Genomic DNA, 23,487 nt, shown 5'->3' on the forward strand with positions numbered 1-23,487 from the left:
TTTTTTTAGAGCCAAAAATCATTAGGATATTAAATAAAGATATTTTGTACATTTCCTACCGTAAATCTATCAAAACTTAATTTTTGATTAGTAATATGCATTTCTAAGAACTTCATTTGGATAACTTTAAAGGACATTTCCTCAATGTTTAGATTTTTTGCACCCTCAGATTCCAGATTTTCAATTTCCAGAGTTTGCACAATATGCAAATGTAAGTTTCATATTTATTGTTTTATTAGTGTCCTACAGTGTTTATAACCTCATAACTGAAAGAGCATGATATGTGTGTACTTGTTGAACAACAAAACAGCTAAAACGTTATTTTTAAATGTTGCAAAACGTGTTGACCAGTAACAGCAGCTAGAATTAGACATTGCATAACCTTATATCAGTGTTGTATTAAAACTTTACATTTCTTAGTCAAAAACTGCAGTGTTTGTCTTCTTCAGCCTGGACTACTGGACTCCATACAGCCATGTTACATAAAGCTTGCTGCCAGTTGACGTTTACCATACCATATGTCAACACAGCCCAAGGTTATGCCCTTTACATTAGGGAAAACATTACTAAGATAGTAATATAATCGATAACCATTTCCGTGATTACTCACTTACGCAAATACAGCCTTTAAACCTAATCTAAATGAGACGCAAAGATAGCAGCCCGCTTTCAAGGTTTGTTTTTAAGTTAAAGTAAGTAAAGTCTGTGCAACTTCTTAAAGACTTATCATTACGTAACATTCTCAGGAACATGCGAATTCACGGGAACGCGCACTATTTCTTCATACTATGCTATGCGCGCTGTCTAGAAATACGAGTTCCGCAACAGCTAGGCCTACTATTAAAAATAATAATTAAATAAGTGTTTCTTGTCAGACTACTCTTATCCCATAAGTAGCCATGCTCTTCAGATGACCGGACCGGCCCAAAATAGTCTGGTAATCTGTCTGGCGTTGTTGCAAAGATCACCACGTGCCTTTTCCTTCCCCCTCAGGTCCGGTTACCGTAGCGACGACCAAGCAAATCTGTGATTGGCTGCTCAGGCGTGACGCAGGATGCATTTAGGGAATTCCGTCAGCTGTGCTGTGGCACGTTTCAAAACGTAGCTCCTGTTCTAGCGGTGCGTCAAACTCTCCACTGCGCTTTTTTTTAACGCTGTGAAACTTTTACACGGGATCAGAGCACATGCTGTTTAACTTCTTTTGCGGGAAGAATATGTGTCATGTGCAACAAAGGACCCAGAGAGCGTTGGCTTTCTGAATAAATCATTTATAACCTGCGAGGATATCCTGAAGCTGAAAAGGAAAGGGTGAAAATCCCTTTGAAATTTTGAAATGTAAGTGACCTTTTAAACAATCCAACTTTGTTTGTTTTTATAAACTTTGAGGCAGTTTTGTGTTGCTTTTACACATTGAATAGTAGAAAGGTCAATATTTATGTTCACATTTTACTTACTTAATTGAGATTAAAGTAGTTCTAATAATCCATCAAAGGATCCCAAAGGAGAACATCACCAGAAATGGCAGGGAACTCACAGTTCTACTTGCCTAGATAGGGAACAGGACCATAGAGAGAGCAAAGACAATAGTTGGGTATATAAAAATGAATGATGAACCAAAAAAACGTGCATTATGAACAGGGGGTGAAAACTTTTGAACAGAATGGAGATATCATATTTTTTTCATTTAGTACTGCCCTTGAGAGGCTATGGAGGACAGTAACATGTTTCCCAGAAGACAAAAAAAGTTACATTTACCCTGATCTTTAAATTCAAAAGTTTTCACCCCCAGCTCTTAATGGATGTTTTTTTCTTTCTGGAGCATCAGTGAGTGTTTGAACCTTCTGTAATAGTTGCATATGAGTCCCTCAGTTGTCCTCAGAGTAAAAAGATGGATCTCAAAATCATACAGTCATTGTTGAAAAGGGTTCCCAACGTTTTGTGTTTGAAATGTAAGTGACCTTTTAAACAATCCAACTTTGTTTGTTTTTATAAACTTTGAGGCAGTTTTGTGTTGAATATTTATGTTCACATTTTACTTACTTAATTGAGATAAAAGTAGTTCTAATAATCTATCAAAGGATCCCAAAGGAGAACATCTCCAGAAATGGCAGGGAACACACAGTTCTACTTGCCTGGATAGGGAACAGGACAATAGACAGAGTCAAGATTGGAAAAGTGAGCAGGTGTAATGCAAAAAATGGTCACACTTTATATTAGGTGGCTTTAACTAATATGTACTTACATGTACTTAATGTGGTCATATTGCATTGCAAAACACTTTTGCTTCTATTAAGAGACAGGTTTGGTGTTATGGGTAGGTTTAAGGGTGGGTAAGGGTGTAAGGGATAGGTCAACAGTGGTAATTACATTAATTACAAATGTAATATAGGTTTTTAACAAATATAAATACACATGTATGTACACAGTAAGTACATTGTACCAAATGATTAATTTAAATGTACGTACATAGTAGTTAACGCCAACTAATGTAAAGTGGGACCCAAAAAAACAACAAATGATGTAATAATTAAAATTAAAGGCCATTTAGCAGACACTTATCAACCCACAACAGTAGTACAGGATTTATTTTGGCTTTGTTTTTTTCTTTTCAATGGTATGCAAATGGATAAATATTCATAGTAGTCTGAAACTTAAGCTGGGGAAGAAAACATGAATGGCACACCTTATATAAGCCCCAAAACTGCTTACATTTTTTGTGTGTTTATGTTAAACAGGGTCATCTATGGGGTGCTAGCTAAAAATAAAAATGTTGTCGAAATCTGACTAACATTAGATGATTTAGTCATTAGAACCGGATTAATGTGATTCACCAATGAAACATTAAGACTGTTTGCGTGAGCTGTATTAAGGATTGCTCAGTAGTTTTTGATTATCTGCCTGTACTGATGCCAAATCAACACTGGGTTTGTTTTTTCTTCATCAGTTTAGAAAACAGTTGAGGGCAAAAGTTTACACCCCCCTTTTAGAATCTGCAAAATGTTAATTATTTTAGCAAAATACGAGGGATCGTACAAAATGCATGTTGTTGTTTATTTAGTACTGGCCTGAAGAAGATATTTCACGTGAAAGATGTTTACATATAATCCACAAGAGAAAATAATAGTTGGGTTTATAAAAATGACCCTGTTCAAAAGTTTACATACGCTTGATTTTCAATACTGTGTTGTTAGCTGAATGATCCACAGCTGTTTTTTGTTTAGTAATAGTTGTTCATAAGTCCCTTGTTTTGAACAGTTAAACTGCCTGCTGCTGTTCCACAAATTCTTTGTTTTTCCAGCATTTTTGTGTATTTGAACCCTTTCCAACAATGACTGTATGATTTTGAGATCCATCTTTTCACACTGAGGACAACTGAGGGACTCATATGCAACTATTACAGAATGCTTCAGAAAGGAACAAAAAAAAAAACATGCATTATGAACAGGGGGTGAAAACTTTTGAACATAATGGAGATGTGTAAATTTTTCTTATATTGCCTAAATATCATATTTTTTTATTTAGTACTGCCCTTCAGAGGCTATGGAAGATAGTTTCCCAGAAGACAAAAAAGTTAAATTTACTCAAAAGTTTTCACCCGTTTTTTCTTTCATGAGTCCCTCAGTTGTCCTCAGTGTAAAAAGATGGATCTCAAAATCAGACAGTCATTGTTGGAAAGGGTTCAAATACACAATAATGTGTGGGACCTAACGTATTTATCTAATAAACAGTAGACAGTTTTAACTGTTCAGGACTAGATGTAAACATCTTTTATGTGAAATATCTCGTTCAGGTCAGTACTAAATAAACAATAACATGCATTTTAGTCAAATAATTAACATTTTGTAGAGTCCGCGAGGTGTTTGTAAACTTTTGACCTAAACTGTATAGACCTGATCAACAAAAAGGGTCTGTATTGGAGTATCATAAATACGCCAAGGAGAGCTAAAGTGGATTTTCAGTGAATAATGACCTCAATTTCAATGTGTTTCTCGCAAAAATCAATCTTTTAGAAGTGCTGAAATACAGCACACAAATCACATGAACGTTGTGTGATGCTACCATGATCCCCGAAAGCCTTAATCGCTGTTCATTATAATTGCACGAATAGCAAGATTAATTTCTTAAATTCTAAAAACAAAGTCATACAGGTTTGGAATGACACGAGTAATGCTCATCTCTGTGTGAATTATCCCTTTTAAATTTCAAAATGCTCATTGTTTACATTCGTACGATTGCATTAGTGATTTGTATCAAACACAGCCTCTTTCTTGTATAGAGTGCAAATAAAGAAACTATGTGCTTATCTTTCATTATCTGGCGGTCGTCGCTGACGTACACCGAGCAGATACAGAGAGTCCCAGTGTTGCTGGATTTACCTTTTCGTGTCTTATGCCACAGATGGATCAGTGACAGGGTCAACACACACACAGCGAGCTCGAATATCCTCCGTCTCAGTATCCAGCAGCCCTTGAGGCCACCCACAGGCGTCTTTAAATAGATAAACACTTTAAGTTTGCCGAAGCCACACGGCTGAGGAAGGTTTGTGTCACTGCACTGATATTAGTCAGCAGATTCAGACATTCCCAGTCCTGCTTGTCTTAAGCGTGAGCTTATCCCAAGTGTCTGATAGTACTTTGTAGCTGGTGCAGTGCTGTTGAGTGATTTTCCTCATTGTTTGTTTATTAGAGACAGGTATGTTCTCAGATGCCTTGGAGGCCGTAGGACAGGTGGAGGGTTTGACGCTGTCCCCTCCACAGAGTCTTCCAGACCCAGATGATGAGGTGGAATTGGGCACCGAAACAAAAAGACGAGGCAGATATCGGCATAGCTTACAGATACTCAAGCCATTTCGGATCACACACAAGTAAGTTCTTCTGGATATTTTTACTTATTTTTTTATTTCAATGTGTGAAAAGTCTAAATATTCCAGCATGTCTCTCAATTATTTTGAGCTCATAAACACTGCATGTGTAATAATTCTAAAAGAATTAGCAAATGCTGTTTAAAATAGCTCTTGCTGGTGCAGTGTTGTTTTCGTCAACGATGACGATGACGAAATCATTTCGTTGACGCCACTTTTTTTCATGACGATAACGAGACGATGACGAGATAAAACTGGCTCGTTGATGACTAAAACATGACGAGACGTGTGTGAGTTTTTGTTGACGAGACGAGAATAGACGAAAAATGTTAGTGGGTGGTCCGTCAGACGTTTAAAATGCATGACATTTCCGCTTATTGTGCATGCCAGTTAAAACTTAAAAAGTATCTGACGCTATGGCAAGCTGTTTTAGCATTAAATACTCTTTGCTATACTAGTATGGCAAGCCGTTTTAGCATTCCATCCTTTTTTGTCTTTTATGTTCTAAAACATTCCTTCATTATTGTAATTATTGGTGAAAATAGTCGATCCGGAAGCTCACATTGTGTTGAACTATAGATCTGCTATTTTCAGAACTTATAAGTGACACTACCCAACAGCAAAATACTTACTGACCTACATTAATTTGTTAAAAGACTACTTTTTTCCCTTTTTTTTGACTAAAACTAGACTAAAACCTTTTTGACTTTTCGTCGACTAAAACTAGACTAAAACCTTTTTGACTTTTCGTCGACTAAAACTAGACTAAAACCTTTTTGACTTTTCGTCGACTAAAACTAGACTAAAACCTTTTTGACTTTTCGTCGACTAAAATTGGACTAAAACCTTTTTGACTTTTCGTCGACTAAAACTAGACTAAAACCTTTTTGACTTTTCGTCGACTAAAACTAGACTAAAACCTTTTTGACTTTTCGTCGACTAAAACTAGACTAAAACCTTTTTGACTTTTCGTCGACTAAAACTAGACTAAAACCTTTTTGACTTTTCGTCGACTAAAACTAGACTAAAACCTTTTTGACTTTTCGTCGACTAAAACTAGACTAAAACCTTTTTGACTTTTCGTCGACTAAAACTAGACTAAAACCTTTTTGACTTTTCGTCGACTAAAACTAGACTAAAACCTTTTTGACTTTTCGTCGACTAAAACTAGACTAAAACCTTTTTGACTTTTCGTCGACTAAAACTAGACTAAAACCTTTTTGACTTTTCGTCGACTAAAACTAGACTAAAACCTTTTTGACTTTTCGTCGACTAAAACTAGACTAAAACCTTTTTGACTTTTCGTCGACTAAAATTGGACTAAAACTATCACATATAGAAGTGACTAAAATTTGACTAAAACTAAGAAGCATTTTAGTCCAAAAGACTAAGACTAAGACTAAATCTAAGATGGTTGTCAAAAACAACACTGTGCTGGTGTGCAGCATGTCACACTGCAGGACAAGGTATTAATTAACTTTGACACAGTTAGACTCCCATATGCACAAATGCAAAGCTTGTTTTATGATTATTAATGCTTAAAATGTGAAAGAATTACATGCCAGGTTTCACTGTTTATTTTGATGCATTTTTGTATTTTGTAATTCATAATGACAGTTACGCCACAGAACGATTTTCATATTTGCGAATATTTTAATAGATATTTTTATGTTTATGGGTTAGGGGGTTGGCATATCACAAATCATATCACGATTTTTTTCAGAAATACCACGATTCACGATTTTATCACGATTCTTTGTCATGTTGGTTTTACTTTTTTACAAGTTGTCTGAGCAGTACAGCCAAAATAATTTCTCTATTTTAAAATTAAAGCCTTACAAGGTAACAAAATATAAAATAAAAAGAATGGCAGATAAATATCTTTGTCATTATTTTCTCTTTGTTATTAAAAAGTAAGAACAAAGATAGGCTACATGTTACAAATACACACAATATACAAATAAAACAAACAGTGTTTTAATTTTCAGGTACAGTAGGTGTATTTATCAGTAGCATTTCAAGAAATTGTATTAACAAATGCAAAAATAAAACACTATATACATAAATCATACATTGACTTTTATTAAAGCAACTATATTAAAGTTCTTCAGTCAAGAGCAGTGAGTGATTTGTCTTTGTGATTTGTTTTATTAGCCTACCATCACCCAAAAATGACAATTCTGTCATCATTTACTCACTCTTGAGTGTTTTTAAACATAAAACATGTTGAACATGAAACCTTTCACTTTAGACATAACCAACTGTGTTTATATGTAATCCTTGTGTGCTTTGACAGTATTAGCGAATCAGACATGAAAAATAGCATGTTTGACAGACCTTTAGTGCACACTTTTAATTGTCCATGATCAAAAATCGTCATATCGTACACCACTATTTTCCCCTCACTTGTTTATTTAAATGTGTGAAAAATGAACTTGTTTCAAGTCTAAATCTTCCAGCATGTCTCTCAATTAATTTGAGCTCATAAGCACTGCATGCGTAATAATTATAAAAGAATTAGCAAATGATGTTTAAAATAGCTCTTGCTGGTGTGCAGCATGTCACACTGCAGGACAAGGTATTAATTGACTTTGACACAGTTAGACTCCCATATGCACAAATACATAAAGCTTGTTCATGATTATTAATGCTTAAAAAATAATTTGCATTTTTGTATTTCTTAATTCTTAATGACAGTCGACGATTTTCACATTCGACAATATTTTAGTAGATATTTTTATGTTTTTGGGTAAAGTCTGTGTTCTCAGCTGAATTATCTGACAAAAAATAAATAAAAAATAGGACAATAAAATTGCTTCTAACCTGCACTTGAATATTTCAAACCACATAAGCAACTGTAGACACGTGTTGCACTTTTCACACAGAAAATAAAGTCATTTCTGAATAATAGTTGATCTAACCCAAACCTCACAATGAAACAACAGTATGAGCTGAGTATCATCTGAATCAGTACTTAATTAAATATAAATAGTCTGTGTGCATCACTGCACGTTTAACCCGCATTAAACATGATATTTGTCATTTTTAACAATGACTAGTTGTTGCTAGTTGCTTCATATAAGTCTATATTGTAAAAACTTTGGTTGAAATAAATATATAGTGTATTTTCAGCTTTTTCTGCTTAGTTCAATGTGGAATTAGCAAATGATGTTTAAAATAGTTATTGCTGGTGTACAGCATGTCAAACTGCAAGAGAAGGTATTAATTGACTGTGACACAGTTAGACTCCCATATGCACAAATACATAAAGCTTGTTTTATGATTAAAAAATCACTTGCCACTGTTCGTTTCTTAATTCATAACGACAGTTACGCCACAGAACGATTTTCACATTCAACAATATTTTAATAGATATTTTTACGTTTATGGGTGAAATCGGTATTCTCAGCTGAATTATCGACAGGAAAATAGAATGACCTCTTTCTTTAAGGACAATTAAATGGCTTGTAATTTGCACTTGAATATTTCAAACAGCATAAGCAACAGTAGACACGTGTTGTGCTTTCACAGTGTCTCATTAAAGAAAATAAAGTCATTTCTGAATAATAGTTGATCTAACCCTAACCTCAAAATGAAACTACAGTATGAGCTGAGTATCATCTGAATCAGTACTTATAGTCAGTGTGCATCACTGCACATTTAACCCACATTCAATGTGATATTTGTCATTTTTAATAGTTACTAGCTGTTGCTAGTTGCTTCATATAAGTCTATATTTCTATAAAAGCTTGTGTTGAAATAAATTTATAGTCTAAATTTAAATTTATAGAGGGTCCGATTTGCAAGTTTATGTCTTAATTTTGACCTTATAACTCACAATTGTGGTTTTATATCCATGTAATTCTGAGAACAAAGTCAGATTTGCGAATTTATGTGAGAGATACACATAAATTACAAACTGAGAGAAATAAAGTCAGAACTGCGAGATAAAAACTCGCAATTCTGAAATTTTTACTTACAAATGTGAGTTTGTATCTCACAATTCCGAGTTTTTTTCTCACAACTGCGAGTTTATATTTCACAATTCTGACTTAATAGTTCGCATTTGTGTGTTACAAAGTCAGAATTGCGAGATATAAACTCACAATTCTGAGAAAAAAAAAAGTTGTCTAAAAAATCTGAATTATTTCTCAGAATTGCTTGTTTTATGTCTCGCAATTTTGAAATTATAACTCACAATTCTGGATTTATATTTGTGCAATCAGTCAGATTTGTGAGTTTATGTCTCGCAATTTTAAGAAAAGGGTCTGATTTGCAAATTTATGTCTTAATTTTGACCTTATAACTCGCAATTGTGGTTTTATATCCATGTAATTCTGACAAAAGATTTGCAAGTTTATGTCTCGCAATTCTGACTTTTTCTCAGAGGTGTGAGATATAAACATACAATTGCAAGAAATAAAGATAGAACTGCAAGATAAAAACTTGCAATTCTGAATTTTTTACTCACAAATGTGTATCTCACAATTCAGAGTTTTTTTTTCCACAACTGCAAGTTTATATTTCACAATTCTGACTTAATATTTTACAGTGTGTTATGAAGTCAGAATTGTGAGATATAAACTCACCATTCTGAGGAAAAAAAGTTGTCTAAAAAAATCTGAATTATTTCCCAGAATTGCAGCTTTATTTCTCAGAAGTGCTTGTTTATGTCTCGCAATTTTGAAATGATAACTCACAATTCTGAATTTATATCCATGCAATCAGTCAGATTTGTGCGTTTATGTCTTGCAATTCTAAGAAAAGGGTCTGATTTGCAAGTTTATGTCTTAATTTTTACTTTATAACTCGTAATTGGCTTTTATCTCCATGCAATTCCGACAAAAAAGTCAGATTTGCAAGTTTATGTCTCGCAATTCTGACTTTTTCTCAGAGGTGTGAGATATAAACTTACAATTGCAAGAAATAAAGATAGAACTGCAAGATAAAAACTTGCAATTCTGAAATTTTTACTCACAAATGCTTATCTCACAATTCCGAGTTTATATTTCACAATTCTGACTTAAAAGTTCACAATTGTGTGTTATAAAGTCATAATTGCAAGGTATAAACTCACAATTCTGAGAAAAAAAGTTGTCTAAAAATCAGAATTATTTCCCAGAATTGCAGCTTTATTTCTCAGAAGTGCTTGTTTATGTCTTGAAATTTTGAAATTATAACTCACAATTCTGGATTTATATCCATCCAATCAGTCAAATTTGTGAATTTATGTCTCCCAATTCTAAGAAAAGGGTCTGATTTGCAAGTTTATGTCTTAATTTTAACTTTATAACTCGTAATTGCAGTTTTATATCCATGCAATTCTAACAAAAAAGTCATATTTGCAAATTTATGTCTCGCAATTCTAACTTTTTCTCAGTGGTGTGAGATATAAACTCACAATTGTGAGAAATAAAGTATTTTCAATTTTTTCTGCTTGAGTCAATGTGGAAAAACTTAACTTATGCCTACGCAGACAGTGTGAAACCTGTTAATATGGGGCTAAAATAAACATAGGCACTGAAATACTTTTGTGCGAGGTGTGAAACAGGCCCTAGGATATGTTTGCTACGTTGCCATTTGGACTCAAGTGACAGTCAATGAGATCCTGATAAGAGCGCTCTTATCCTTTTCTCACAGACGGCTCAGTTTTTAACATGCTGCCCGATAAAGAGCCACTGAAGTTTTTCACTGCTTCGTAAGAGTTCTGAGAGGGACGTGCAAACTGCTGTTCAAACACGAACGTGTGATTCATCTTCTGTTTGGCCGCAGCGAGTAAAGATTGTCTCTCACGTTCAAGGTCATGCCGTTCTCAGACATAGCACATAGCGCCTAGATGACTGATGCGAGCCAAACTCTTCCATTTTCACCCCCAGACATCAGCACCCGGTGGACAATGCAGGGTTTTTCTCCTTCATGACCCTGCAATGGCTGTCCCCTCTGTCATGGAAGGCCCACAAAGAGGCCTCTCTCAAGATGGAAGATGTGTGGGGTCTGTCTTGCCACGAGGCCTCAGAAACAAACTGCCAAAGGTGAGCTACTGGGGCAGAACCTCTGATCCGTTTGTCTGCTGTCTAGTTGTGTTTGTCTGAATGAAACCCACACATGCATCACAGAAGTAATGACGTTCCTAATATGAACAAAGGCATCCTGCTATCGCTGTAACTGAATAAAAAGAATATAGAAATGCCTGAACTGATTAAACGTGACACTATAGGGTTTATCTGTGTTCTTCAGGCAAACTTGGGTATTTTCACAATAATAAAGTAAATTTATAATTCAATGCTGCTAATCGACATGGTATGGAAGCCTGTTTCCGCCACTGAATAAAAAGGAAAAAAAAAGGTTATCTCGTTTTTTGTTTTTCCACAAAATTGTGAGATATTAACTAACAATTGTAAAGTCAGAATTGTGAGATATATATCGAAATATATTTTGAATATTTACAAAAACTTGCAATTCTGGCTTTATAACTAGCAACTGCAAGTTGTATATCACGCAATTCTGACATAACTTGTGTTTACATCACGCAATTCCGAGAAAAAAGTAAAATTTGAGAGTTTATGTCTTGCAATCCTGACTTTATAACTCGCAATTGCGAGTTAATATCACGCAGTTCTGAGAAAAAAGTCAAATTTGAGTTTATATGACGCGCTTCTGAGAAAAATGTCAGATTTGCGAGTTTATGCCTTGCAAATCTGACTTTATAACTCACAATTGCGAGTTGGTATCATGCAATTCCGAGAAAAAAAAAGTCAAATTTGTGGGTTTATATTGCAATTCTGAGAAAAACGTCATATTTGAGAGTTTATGTCTTCCAATTCTGACTTTATAACTCGCAATTGCAAGTTTATTTCACGCAATTCTGAGAAAAAGTCCGATTTGCGAGTTTATGTCTTCTAATTCTGACTTTATAACTCACAATTGCGAGTTTATATCATGCAATTCTGAGAATAAAGTAAAATGTGAGTTTATATTGCAATTCTGAGAAAAATATCAGATTTGCGAGTTTATGTCTTGTAATTCTGACATAACTCACAATTGTGTTTATATCACGCAATTCTGAGAAAAAAGTCAGATCTGCAAGTTTATCACAATTCTGTCATAACTCATGTTTACATCATGCAATTCTGAGAAAAAAAAGTCAAATTTGAGTTTATATGACGCACTTCTGAGAAAAATGTCAGATTTGCGAGTTTATGCCTTGCAATTCTGACTTTATAACTCGCAATTACGAGTTTGTATCATGCAATTCTGAAAAAAAAAGGCAAATTTGAGTTTATATTACGCAATTCTTGGAAAATGTCAGATTTACGAGTTTATGTCTCATAATTCTGTATTTATAACTTGCAGTTCTGACTTTTTTTGTGTGGTTGTGAGATATAAACTCGCAATTGCTCATTCTGTGTCAGCACGCCGATTGGCAAATTAAAATAAAAAAGTATATAAAAATGTGTATATATATATATATATATATATATATATATATATATATATATATATATATATATATATGTGACCCTGGACCACAAAACCAGTCATAAGGTAAAATTTTACAAAACTGAGATGTATACATCATATGAAAGCTCAATAAATAAGCTTTCTATTGATGTATGGTTTGTTAGGATAGGACAATATTTGGCCGAGATACATCTATTTGAAAATCTGGAATCTGAGGGTGCAAAAAAAAATCAAAATACTGAGAAAATCACCTTTAAAGTTGTCCAAATTAAGCTCTTAACAATGCATATAACTAATCAGAAATTACATTTTGATATATTTACAATAGGAATTTTACAAAAAATCTTAATGAAACATGATCTTTACTTAATTTCCTAATGATTTTTGGCATAAAAGAAAAAACAGTCATTTTGACCCATACCATGTATTTTTGGCTATTGCTACAAATATACCCCAGCGACTTAAGACTGGTTTTGTGGTCCAGGCTCACATATATTAGACATCTCTCGTATGTGCCAATGCTGAACTGTGAACAAACAGAACTATTAGAAAACACCTCCTGAGCCAAGGTCTCACACAGTTGAGGCCTTGATAACAAGGCTTGGTGTGGGAATCCCTGGAGTCACGGTGGGGAATGATAGATGCTCACCTCCCACGCTCACACAGCCCAGAGAGTTATGGCAGGTGGGTGTTATTCATAGCAAGGATTAGACATCAGAGAGAGAGTTAGTCTGCACCTTTCCTGCAGGACGGTTATGTCATTAACGCGTCAGATCTCAGCCCGTGTCCCTCTCGACTAAGCTGGCTCGTTGACGGGGCTCAAAGGGTTTCTCGAGGACACGGGAACATGGAAAGACACCTATAATCTGTAACTGCCCATTCTAATCACACATCTGAGATTAGCCCATATTGGATGAATGAATTGGATCAGACTTTGGCTGTGCTTTCTTTTGTTGCAAGATCAATGATCAAGTGTTAAATACAGGCTCCTGTATGGCCTGACAGCTATGCCTCAGCAGCTCTGTAAGAAGCGGTGTCAGTTTTCAGTGTTTGACCTCAGGGTCCATGTCTCCCGTTACTGGATTTATGTCAGAGATAGCCGGGACTCCTGTGTACTTGTTTGTGTGGGCTGTGCAGCCGGGTGGATATTTTACGGGGTCTGGGACAGTTACGTAAAGTGTTATCGTCAAAACAGAAGGCTGCTGAAAGTTCTTTTAAAATATAAATAAAATAAGATCAAGTTCAAGTGTTGTATCCTTGTGAGAGATTAAAGCTGTGAGTTGATTTTTTTTTTTTTTTTATGTGGATCTTTGGCATGGGTCAAAACCTTGGTCCTTCTGATTGATTCTTTATTCTGAGGGTGGATTTTGATCTTTTTAGTGAGGCTTTCCTTGAATGTTTCAAGATTTTGCATTACAGTATTTATGAGAAATTGAACATTATCAAAACGTGACTTTTAAACGTGTACCCAAAACAAGCTACCAAAAGATTGGACATATATGAAGTGCTGTGTATCAAATAAAAACCCAAATTTATTAATTTAGATATGAGGTCAGGGGATATATCCAGTCAATTTGACATTATCCCCCAAAAAGCAGGACCTAACAAGGAACAGAAGAATCTTGTATTATTATGAAGTGTTTTATAAATGACTTAAAATATGATTTTAAGTCATTTTGTTATGTGAGAAAAAAAAAAAAAACAGAAAATAGAAAATTGCTTGCCAGGAATTATAAGTTTATATCACACGATTCTGAGACAAAAGTCAGATTTGCGAGTTTATGTCTCGCAATTCTGACATAACTTGCAATTGCAAGTTTATATCAAGCAATTCTGAGAAAAAGTCAGATTTGTGAGACATAAACTCGCAAATCTGACTTTTTTTTCCCCAGAATTGCATGATATAAACGTGCAAATAACTCACAATTGTGAGTTTAAATCACGCAATTGCGAGTTTATATCATGCAATTCTGAGAAAAAGCCAGATTTGAGAGTTTTTGTCTCACAATTCTGACTTTATAACTCGCAATTGCAAGTTAATATCAAGCAATTCTGAGAAAAAGTCAGATTTGCGAGTTTATATCACAATTCTGAGAAAAAAGTCAGATTTGCGTGTTTATATCACACAATTCTGACATAACTTGCAATTGCAAGTTTATATCAAGCAATTCTGAGAAAAAGTCAGATTTGTGAGACATAAACTCACAAATCTGACTTTTTTTCTCAGAATTGCATGATATAAACGTGCAAATAACTCACAATTGTGAGTTTATATCACGCAATTGCAAGTTTAAATCATGCAATTCGAATGAAAAAACAGAATTGTGAGTTTATATCATGCAATTCTGAGAAAAAGTCAGATTTGTGAGTTTATATCACACAATTCTGAGAAAAAAGTCAGATTTGAAAAAAGTCAATTCTGACTTTATAACTCGCAATTGCAAGTATATATCAAGCAATTCTGAGAAAAAAAGTCAGATTTTGCGAGTTTACGTCACAATTCTGACATTATAACTTGCAATTGCAAGTTAATATCAAGCAATTCTGAGAAAAAGTCAGATTTGTGAGTTTATATCACAATTCTGAGAAAAAAAAGTCAGATTTTGCGAGTTTACGTCACAATTCTGACATTATAACTTGCAATTGCAAGTTAATATCAAGCAATTCTGAGAAAAAGTCAGATTTGCGAGTTTATATCACAATTCTGAGAAAAAAGTCAGATTTGCGTGTTTATATCACACAATTCTGACATAACTTGCAACTGCAAGTTTATATCAAGCAGTCAGATTTGTGAGACATAAACTCGCAAATCTGACTTTTTTTCTCAGAATTGCATGATATAAACGTGCAAATAACTCACAATTGTGAGTTTAAATCACGCAATTGCAAGTTTAAATCATGCAATTCGAATGAAAAAACAGAATTGTGAGTTTATATCATGCAATTGCAAGTTTAAATTATGCAATTCGATTGAAAAAACAGAATTGTGAGTTTATATCATGCAATTGCAAGTTTAAATTATGCAATTCGATTGAAAAAACAGAATTGTGAGTTTATATCATGCAATTGCAAGTTTAAATTATGCAATTCGATTGAAAAAACAGAATTGTGAGTTTATATCATGCAATTGCAAGTTTAAATCATGCAATTCGATTGAAAAAACAGAATTGTGAGTTTATATCATGCAATTGCAAGTTTAAATTATGCAATTCGATTGAAAAAACAGAATTGTGAGTTTATATCATGCAATTGCAAGTTTAAATCATGCAATTCGATTGAAAAAACAGAATTGTGAGTTTATATCATGCAATTGCAAGTTTAAATTATGCAATTCGATTGAAAAAACAGAATTGTGAGTTTATATCATGCAATTGCAAGTTTAAATTATGCAATTCGATTGAAAAAACAGAATTGTGAGTTTATATCATGCAATTGCAAGTTTAAATCATGCAATTCGATTGAAAAAACAGAATTGTGAGTTTATATCATGCAATTGCAAGTTTAAATTATGCAATTCGATTGAAAAAACAGAATTGTGAGTTTATATCATGCAATTCTGAGAAAAAGACAGATTTGAGAGTTTTTGTCTCAATTCTGACTTTATAACTCGTAATTGCAAGTTTATATCAAGCAGTTCTGAGAAAAAAGTGAGATTTGCGTGTTTACGTCTCGCAATTCTGACATTATAACTTGCAATTACAAGTTTATATATAAGTCAGATTTGTGAGACATAAACTCGCAAATCTTGCATTTTTTCTCAGAATTTCATGATATAAACTTGCAAATAACTTGCAATTGTGAGTTTATATCACAAAATTTTGAGAAAAGGGTCAGGTTTGCGAGTTTATATCACACAGTTCTGAGAAAAAAGTTAGACTTGTAAGTTTATATTTCACAATTCTGAAAAGAAAAACACAATTGCAAGTTTATATTACGCAATTCTAAGGAAAAAGTCAGATTTTGCAAGTTTGTCTCACAATTCTGACTTTATAACTTGAGTTTATATTACGCAATTCTGAGAAAAAAAGTCAGATTTAGGAGACAAACTCACAAATCTGACTTTTTCCTCAGAATTACATGTAAACTTGCAAATAACTCACAATTGCAAGTTTATATCACACAATACTGAGAAAAAAAATCATATTTGCAAGTTTATGTCTCACAATTCTGATTTTATAGCTCACAATTGTGAGTTTATATCACACAATTCTGAGAAAAAAGTTAGACTTGTAAGTTTATGTCTCACTCAATTCTGAGAAAAAAGTCAGATTTAGGAGATAAACTCGCAAATCTGACTTTTTCCTCAGAATTACATGATGTAAACTTGCATATAACTCACAATTGCAAGTTTATATCACACAATACTGAGAAAAAAAATCATATTTGCAAGTTTATGTCTCACAATTCTGATTTTATAGCTCGCAATTGTGAGTTTATATCACACAATTCTGAGAAAAAAGTCAGGTTTGCGCATTTATTTCTCACAATTCTGACTTTATAACCTGCAATTGTGAGTTTTTATTATGCAATTTTGAGAAAAAAGTCAGGTTTTGAAGTTTATGTCTCGTAATTCTGACATTATAACTAACAATTGCAAGTTTATATCATGCAATTTCGAGAAAAAAAGCCAGATTTGCAAGTTTATGTTTGTTTATGTCCCAATTCTGCAGGTTTTTATAAATGAAAAGAAAAATTATCATTTTGTTATGTGAGAAGAAAGAAACAATGGACAGCTATGTAGGAAATTGTTTGCCAGGAACATCAATAACTTATAGACTTGAGCATAATTATTCAAAGATTTTAAGCACAGAATGCTGCTATTGGCCAATCAGAATCAAGCATGGCAGAGAGTTGTCTGATAAAGTGACAGAAGCTTTTTTCCTGATGTAATTGTGATATTTTACATTTAATTTTGCGTTTTAGACAATTTAGTAATTTAATTTCCTAAAGTGGCAATGAATGGATGTTTTGATGTTGGTGTTTCACCCAGAAGTGGAGGCAGATAAACGTGAGCAGTGCTGGGTAATAGGCCTAACTAGTAGCTGATTACATGCAATCAGGATTACTTAATCAGATTTCAAGAAACTGTGTACTTGTAATTACATCATATAAAATGTTTAAATGCTCATAATCAGATTACAGTTACTTTTTCTATGGATTACATGATTAAAATTATTTTTATAACAGTAATGCCATTTAAATCGAATCAAAATTAATCTTAAAAGAAGTCAGAATACATTACCTAAAATGAGTAATCTTGATTGCATTACTGACTACTATTTTCAACATGTGATTTGAGTGCATACTTTTGAGTGCAAGATCTAGTTATGACATTATGATTAATCATTACAATATCAGAAAAGAAAAAAATTTGACAAAAAATCTAATTCTCTAAAGTTCTATAACATGCATTTAGAATTCAATAGAGTGAGTGTTCCTTTAATGCCACTTTAATTTAGACTTTAACATGTATTTGAAAAAGACTCATATCAATAGTCCTTGAATGCAGTCATTGAAACTCCAGTTTTTAAAAAGGATTCAATTAAAGCATGCATGTTATTCATGTTACAACAGCAGTCTGTGCATTTTCCATGTTCTGTAGTTTATAACACACATTGTCTTTTACTAATGCATCATTCAGACTGGAGTGGCTGTGGCACGAGGAGCTGAAGCGGCGGGGGAAGGACGGCGCATCTCTGTCGCGGGTTTTCTGGAGGTTCTGTCAGACCCGTATGCTGGTGGCCATCTTCTCCTTGCTCATCACAATGGTGGCTGGATTTGTTGGACCTGTAAGTTGACATCATTTTCTTTCTGTCATAACTGTCTGGTTGTATGCTGACCTTTGACCTGCTTCCCCTTCACTGGTAGTTCACCATAAAAAAGGGTAATGTTTATGAATGTTAACATAGTTGTTTTTTTTCCTTTCCATGCCATTCTTAATATCAGTCTTATGAGAACCAAGAGGATAAAGGATACTAATTTAAAAATAGCAATTATGGCATGTGCATTATGTTGTTCATAAACAAAAAAGGGTTTAAGCATAAAAACAATAAGTGTAATACTGCTTTAAACTGTTGTTGTTTTTCCAAAGAAATATGAAAAAGTTTACTGTTTAATTTAACTGCATTTTTGTTTTTTGTTTTCTGAGCAAAAAATAAATATCACATATTTTTTACCAATTTATAGAAGACACCCACTAAAATGTCAGTCAGTGTAATAGTCTGGTCAGGCATATTTACAACAAAAATCTATTTATGACATTAAAAGATGAATTACTGTCACTCAAATACTAATTAGCTAAATCTGCCACTATCCTAGGTTTTGCCCATTTGTCAGTAAGAATTTTTTGCTAATTTAAAACACAATAATATTTAGTATGCTCTCTTTTTTATATATATATTTTGATATGTACAAGTCAGAATAAGCATGTTGTTTGAATTTTTACATAAATATTGTTACACTGAATGACAATGTAACATTATTTCAACCAAATTTTGACATTTTGTTCTCCAAAAACGTATTTGAAACCTTAAAAATAGAAACTTTACTTACATTTAATGTGCTTTTTATGGGCATAAAATCACTTTTGTAAATTTCTTTTGACGTGGACATCTTAACGTCTTTGACCTCTCCGAAAGCTTGCAATCTCCCTATAAAGTACATTATTGCAAAATATGTCAAACATAAACTGTTATGTCTTACATGAATGTTTAGTTAATGGTTTGGGAAAAATGTGATGTTTAACATTAATGCATTACAGTAGATAATGCATTACTATAGATCTGGCTCAATGTTAATCAAACATTAAAAGAAAAACTGGAATCACTCGCTGTTCTTGATTAAACTACTGTTTATTTGCATCTTTGTTCTTATTCTTAATAACAAAGATGAAATCAAAAATATATATTGTGATTAATAATATAGTAATTATTACTAAGAAATGAATTGGAGGAAAATATGCAACGTTGCGCTTGGTGATTTTGCTTTGGAAACTTCAGAAAACTTGAATTAGTTTTTTTCTAAATTAACTCTGCTGACTCTATCGGCTTTAAAATAAATTTAACTCTAACAAGTCATATATAATTTTGAAAGAAATTTTAATGAACAATGTAAAAAAAATTACTTCATTTTTGAAAATGTGCCAATTCCGACTCATTTTGCCAGCACATATTTACAGAGCTGTTTTACACCATTTATTTCTCAAACTCACAATGAAACTGAAAATAAAACTGAAAGACCTTTAAGACAACCTGTCAAAATAAAAGTCTGGTTTAACTTGAAGAAATTATGACAAAAAAATATTACTATTGCACTATTTTACTAATAATGTTGTACTAATAATATTGTACCATTTCAAATTGGTAAAGATTTTCATAATTTTTCATTAATTTGTAGTTATGCAGTGCTGTTTTGAAGCATCTTTTTTGCAACATTGCAAAAATGCAATGTTTTGTTGTAAATTACGTTTTCATTTTATTATTTTCATTATTTTAAATTGTGTTCACATTTTAAAAGATTGATTCATTTGTTAAAGTTGTAATAATGAATCTAATTAAACACAATTTTAATGATAAATTTGTACAAAATTAAATGGAAAACAGAATTTAGAAGATAACAAAAAACGGATTTCATGGGGCCCTAAATTAAAAGTAAGCTTTTTGGAGTTTAGCTCTGAACAAACTAATTGTCTTTACATTCATTCTCAATGTATAACAATGTAAATTTTTATAAATATTAAAAAACGTATGATATGGCAGAAAATGCTGTGGTAATACAGTATTTTGGCCAAACTGCCCAGCCCTAGTGCACAAATAATTGCAGGAAGTTAATGATAACGAATGTAGGCTGGCAATATAAGAGCGTTCATGAACCCTGTGATGGCTCAGCACTTTCCTGCTTCACACGGAAAACATACCTGCACACATTTATTAACAGTTTAATACTCAAGGAATCAATCAAGAGATTATATTTGCAGCTCATGCAAGCTCGAAATGAAAATCGCAATATAAACCAGAGATTTTTCATACCTCCTCATACTCCAAACTAATATTAATCCACAGGATTGTGACGTGCATGTGGATTTTCCATGGTCCAGGAGGCTTGTTATTCATATTATTCATGTTATTGCTTGCCGCTTTATTTCTGCTGCCAAATGAGCTTAGATCTTTATTCAACAAAGAATGATTTAGAGTTCGGATTAAGAAAAAAAATCTCCTAAAAAAAAAACTACACATTTTTGATCTTATTAGTTGCACTATGAGGGGATTTATTTTGGTGTAGCTGGGAGTTTCTTACTGCGACGCTGTTAGGAACGCAGCTGTTAATTTTATTTCCCCACACAAGGCCGCACATGCCCCTGACAGCTCTCGCTTAATAGCATTATCAGGGATTACATGTTACAAAATAGCACACTTATTTCCTTGCGTTGATTTGTTTAGTGTTGCATGGGTCAGCCATTGTCTCATCAGCTCACGTTTTCATTTGCAGTACATTTTAATGCTCTTTTCTTGTCATAAATTAAATATTTCCTTACGACTCTTGTGGCTTACTTAAAATAACATTCAAAAGTTTAGGATTAGTTAGAAATTGTAAATGTTTTTATAAGTCACAAGTGCTCACAGAGGCTGCATTTGATCAAAAATAAGTAAAAACAGTACAATTGTGAAATATTATGACAATTTTTTGTATTAGTTGAATATATTTTAAAATGCTGTTTATTTATTTGATGGCAAAGTTGTGGTGCTGAAGAAACATTTATAATTATTATCAATGTTAAAATGTTAAAAAGAGTTTTTGCTGCTTGATATTTTTGTGGAAATCATGATATGTTTTGTTTTTTAGAATTCTTTGATGAATAATAAGTTCGAAAGAACTGCATTTATTTTAGATAAATGTATTATATAAATGTTTTATCATCACTTTAGATCAATTTAATTGTATACTGAATGAAAGTGTTTATCTTTTTCCAAAAAAAAAAAAGAAAAAAGATTTGGTCAGAGGCATAAGAACAATTAAAAAAAAATGTAATGGTATTAAATGATTAAATCAATTTAATAGGTCCTTACTGAATAAAAGTGTTTTAGTTTTATGTTATTATTTAAATTAAATAAATAAAATAAAAGTAGTATTTGGTCAGAGGCATAAGAACCATTTAAAAAGTGATTGAGGATGACTCATTTTTCCAGTTCCAATTCTTTTTTTTTTTTTATAAAAGTGTTTAATCTTTTTTCATAAATAAATAAATAAAAAAATAATAAGTAAAAATAAAAAATGCATTTGGTCAGAGGCATAAGAAAAATCTGAAAAGTAATTAAGTATGACATATTTTTTCTTTCTTTCTTTTTCAGTTGTATTTGCATTTGTGTCTGTTAAACTTCTAAAACTTAAATAAAATATTCCAAAAAAATTAAGTATGACATATATATATATATATATATATATATATATATATATATATGTGTGTGTGTGTGTGTGTGTGTGTGTGTGTGTGTGTGTGTGTGTGTGTGTGTGTGTGTGTGTGTGTGTGTGTGTGTATGTGTGTGTGTGTGTGTGTGTGTGTGTGTGTGTGTGTGTGTGTGTGTGTATGTGTGTGTGTGTGTGTGTGTGTGTGTGTGTGTGTATATATATATTCCCAAAAAATTAAAATTGTATTTGGTCAAAGGCATAAAATCTATTTGAAAAGTGAGGATGATATTAATTTTTCCAGTTCCAATTCCATTTTTTAAATTTAAAATGTATTTTATAAATGTATTTTGCCATCAATTTTAACAAATTAATTAGTCATTAAATAAAAAAAAAGGGATGAACAAAAATATTTTTTTCCTGTTCCAATTCAATTATTTTGTATTTATTTCTTTATTCTATCAAATTCAAAGTTCTAACAGTGTGATTAGCATCCGGGACCAGATCCCTATTATAATTAGAATGAGAATAGTTTGAGTCAAAGAAAAAGACTCAGTGTTTTTCTATGAGCAGCACTTGATCTCTTGATGTTCCCTGTCCAAAACAGAAGATGTTCTGATACCATAAAACCTCAAAGCTGATGTCTGAATCCCTCCTCATGTAATTATGATTGTTCAAATAAAAAACACAAAAACTCTACAAACTCTCTGTACACCTGTCTCCTCCCTGAGCATCTTGTTGTGCCGTGTTGTTCTCAGGCTCTGCTGATCCGATCCCTGTTGGAGTATTCTCAGTGCGCGGAGGTGAATCTGCTGTACGGCCTGGCTTTGGTCGGTGGGATTTTCCTCATGGATCTGACACGCTCTTGGTCTCTGGCTTTCATGTGGGCCGTCAACTACCGCACGGCCACACGCCTCCGGGGAGCCGCGCTCACTTTCGCCTTCCAGAAGATCCTGCGACTTCGCAGTACTAAAGACATCAGCAGCGGAGAGGTGAACCATGTGTTAATACTCCCATAATAAACACTTGGGCTGTCAATCATTTAAAGGGGTCATCTGATTCTTCATATGATTCTTTAGGGTCTTAATGGAAAGTCTATAATATACTTTAGTTAAAAATTCTCAATAGTAGTGTAAAAAAAACACCCTTTTACCTTGTTAAAATCAGCAAAATATCAGCTCATTTTATTCCATGGGCCCTTTAATTGCAAATGAGCTCTGCTTGCCCCGCCCCTCTCTGCTGAGGGATTATGAGACGTAATGTTTACTTCAGCCACATTTAGCTGCGTTTATCGGCGAAACTTGCCAACAAGCACATTATTAAGAAAGGCCATTTGCAAAGATGCATAAAAAACCCTTATGCTCTCTTCTGCTGTGAGTGAACCTGCATCCCAAATGATTCACATGAACATAGATGCATATGTAGATCAGGATCGGTGCTTTCCTTTGTAAACCGAAAGTAACGTTTATCCTCTGCATCTTCAGCAGCTCAGATGTTGGGAGTAAATGACTGCTGCTATGTTCATTATTACATCCAACAACAGAACACCTCAATCGCTCAATCAGAGTCTTCCTCTGCACCTGAGTCACACAATGGCAATCGTATTCGGACTGTTTCAGCTCGGCGAGGGCGGGTCTAAAGTAAGACGCTCATGTCAATCAACTGTGCTTCGTCACAACGACAAGAAGCTGAGAATGAGCTGATTTTAAAAAGGCGATATTACTTTTAAAGATTAAAAAAAACCACTGGGTGGATTTTTATCA

At 33.3% G+C, this 23,487-nt stretch overlaps 1 protein-coding gene across 1 annotated transcript in view; it reads left to right on the top strand.

The window, feature by feature from the left end:
- Positions 1 to 1,116: 1,116 nt before the first annotated feature.
- The window catches only part of LOC141287865 (ATP-binding cassette sub-family C member 5), a 77,688-nt gene continuing 55,317 nt past the window's right edge, over positions 1,117 to 23,487 (top strand). The window contains 5 exon segments of the mRNA XM_073819954.1: positions 1,117 to 1,335; positions 4,687 to 4,864; positions 10,738 to 10,893; positions 17,964 to 18,111; positions 22,483 to 22,716. Of these exon segments, the coding sequence (XP_073676055.1) occupies positions 4,695 to 4,864; positions 10,738 to 10,893; positions 17,964 to 18,111; positions 22,483 to 22,716 (708 nt within the window). The 5' untranslated portion in view covers positions 1,117 to 1,335; positions 4,687 to 4,694.

Source organism: Garra rufa, chromosome 16 (assembly GCF_049309525.1).
Source record: "Garra rufa chromosome 16, GarRuf1.0, whole genome shotgun sequence".
Taxonomy (NCBI): domain Eukaryota; kingdom Metazoa; phylum Chordata; class Actinopteri; order Cypriniformes; family Cyprinidae; genus Garra; species Garra rufa.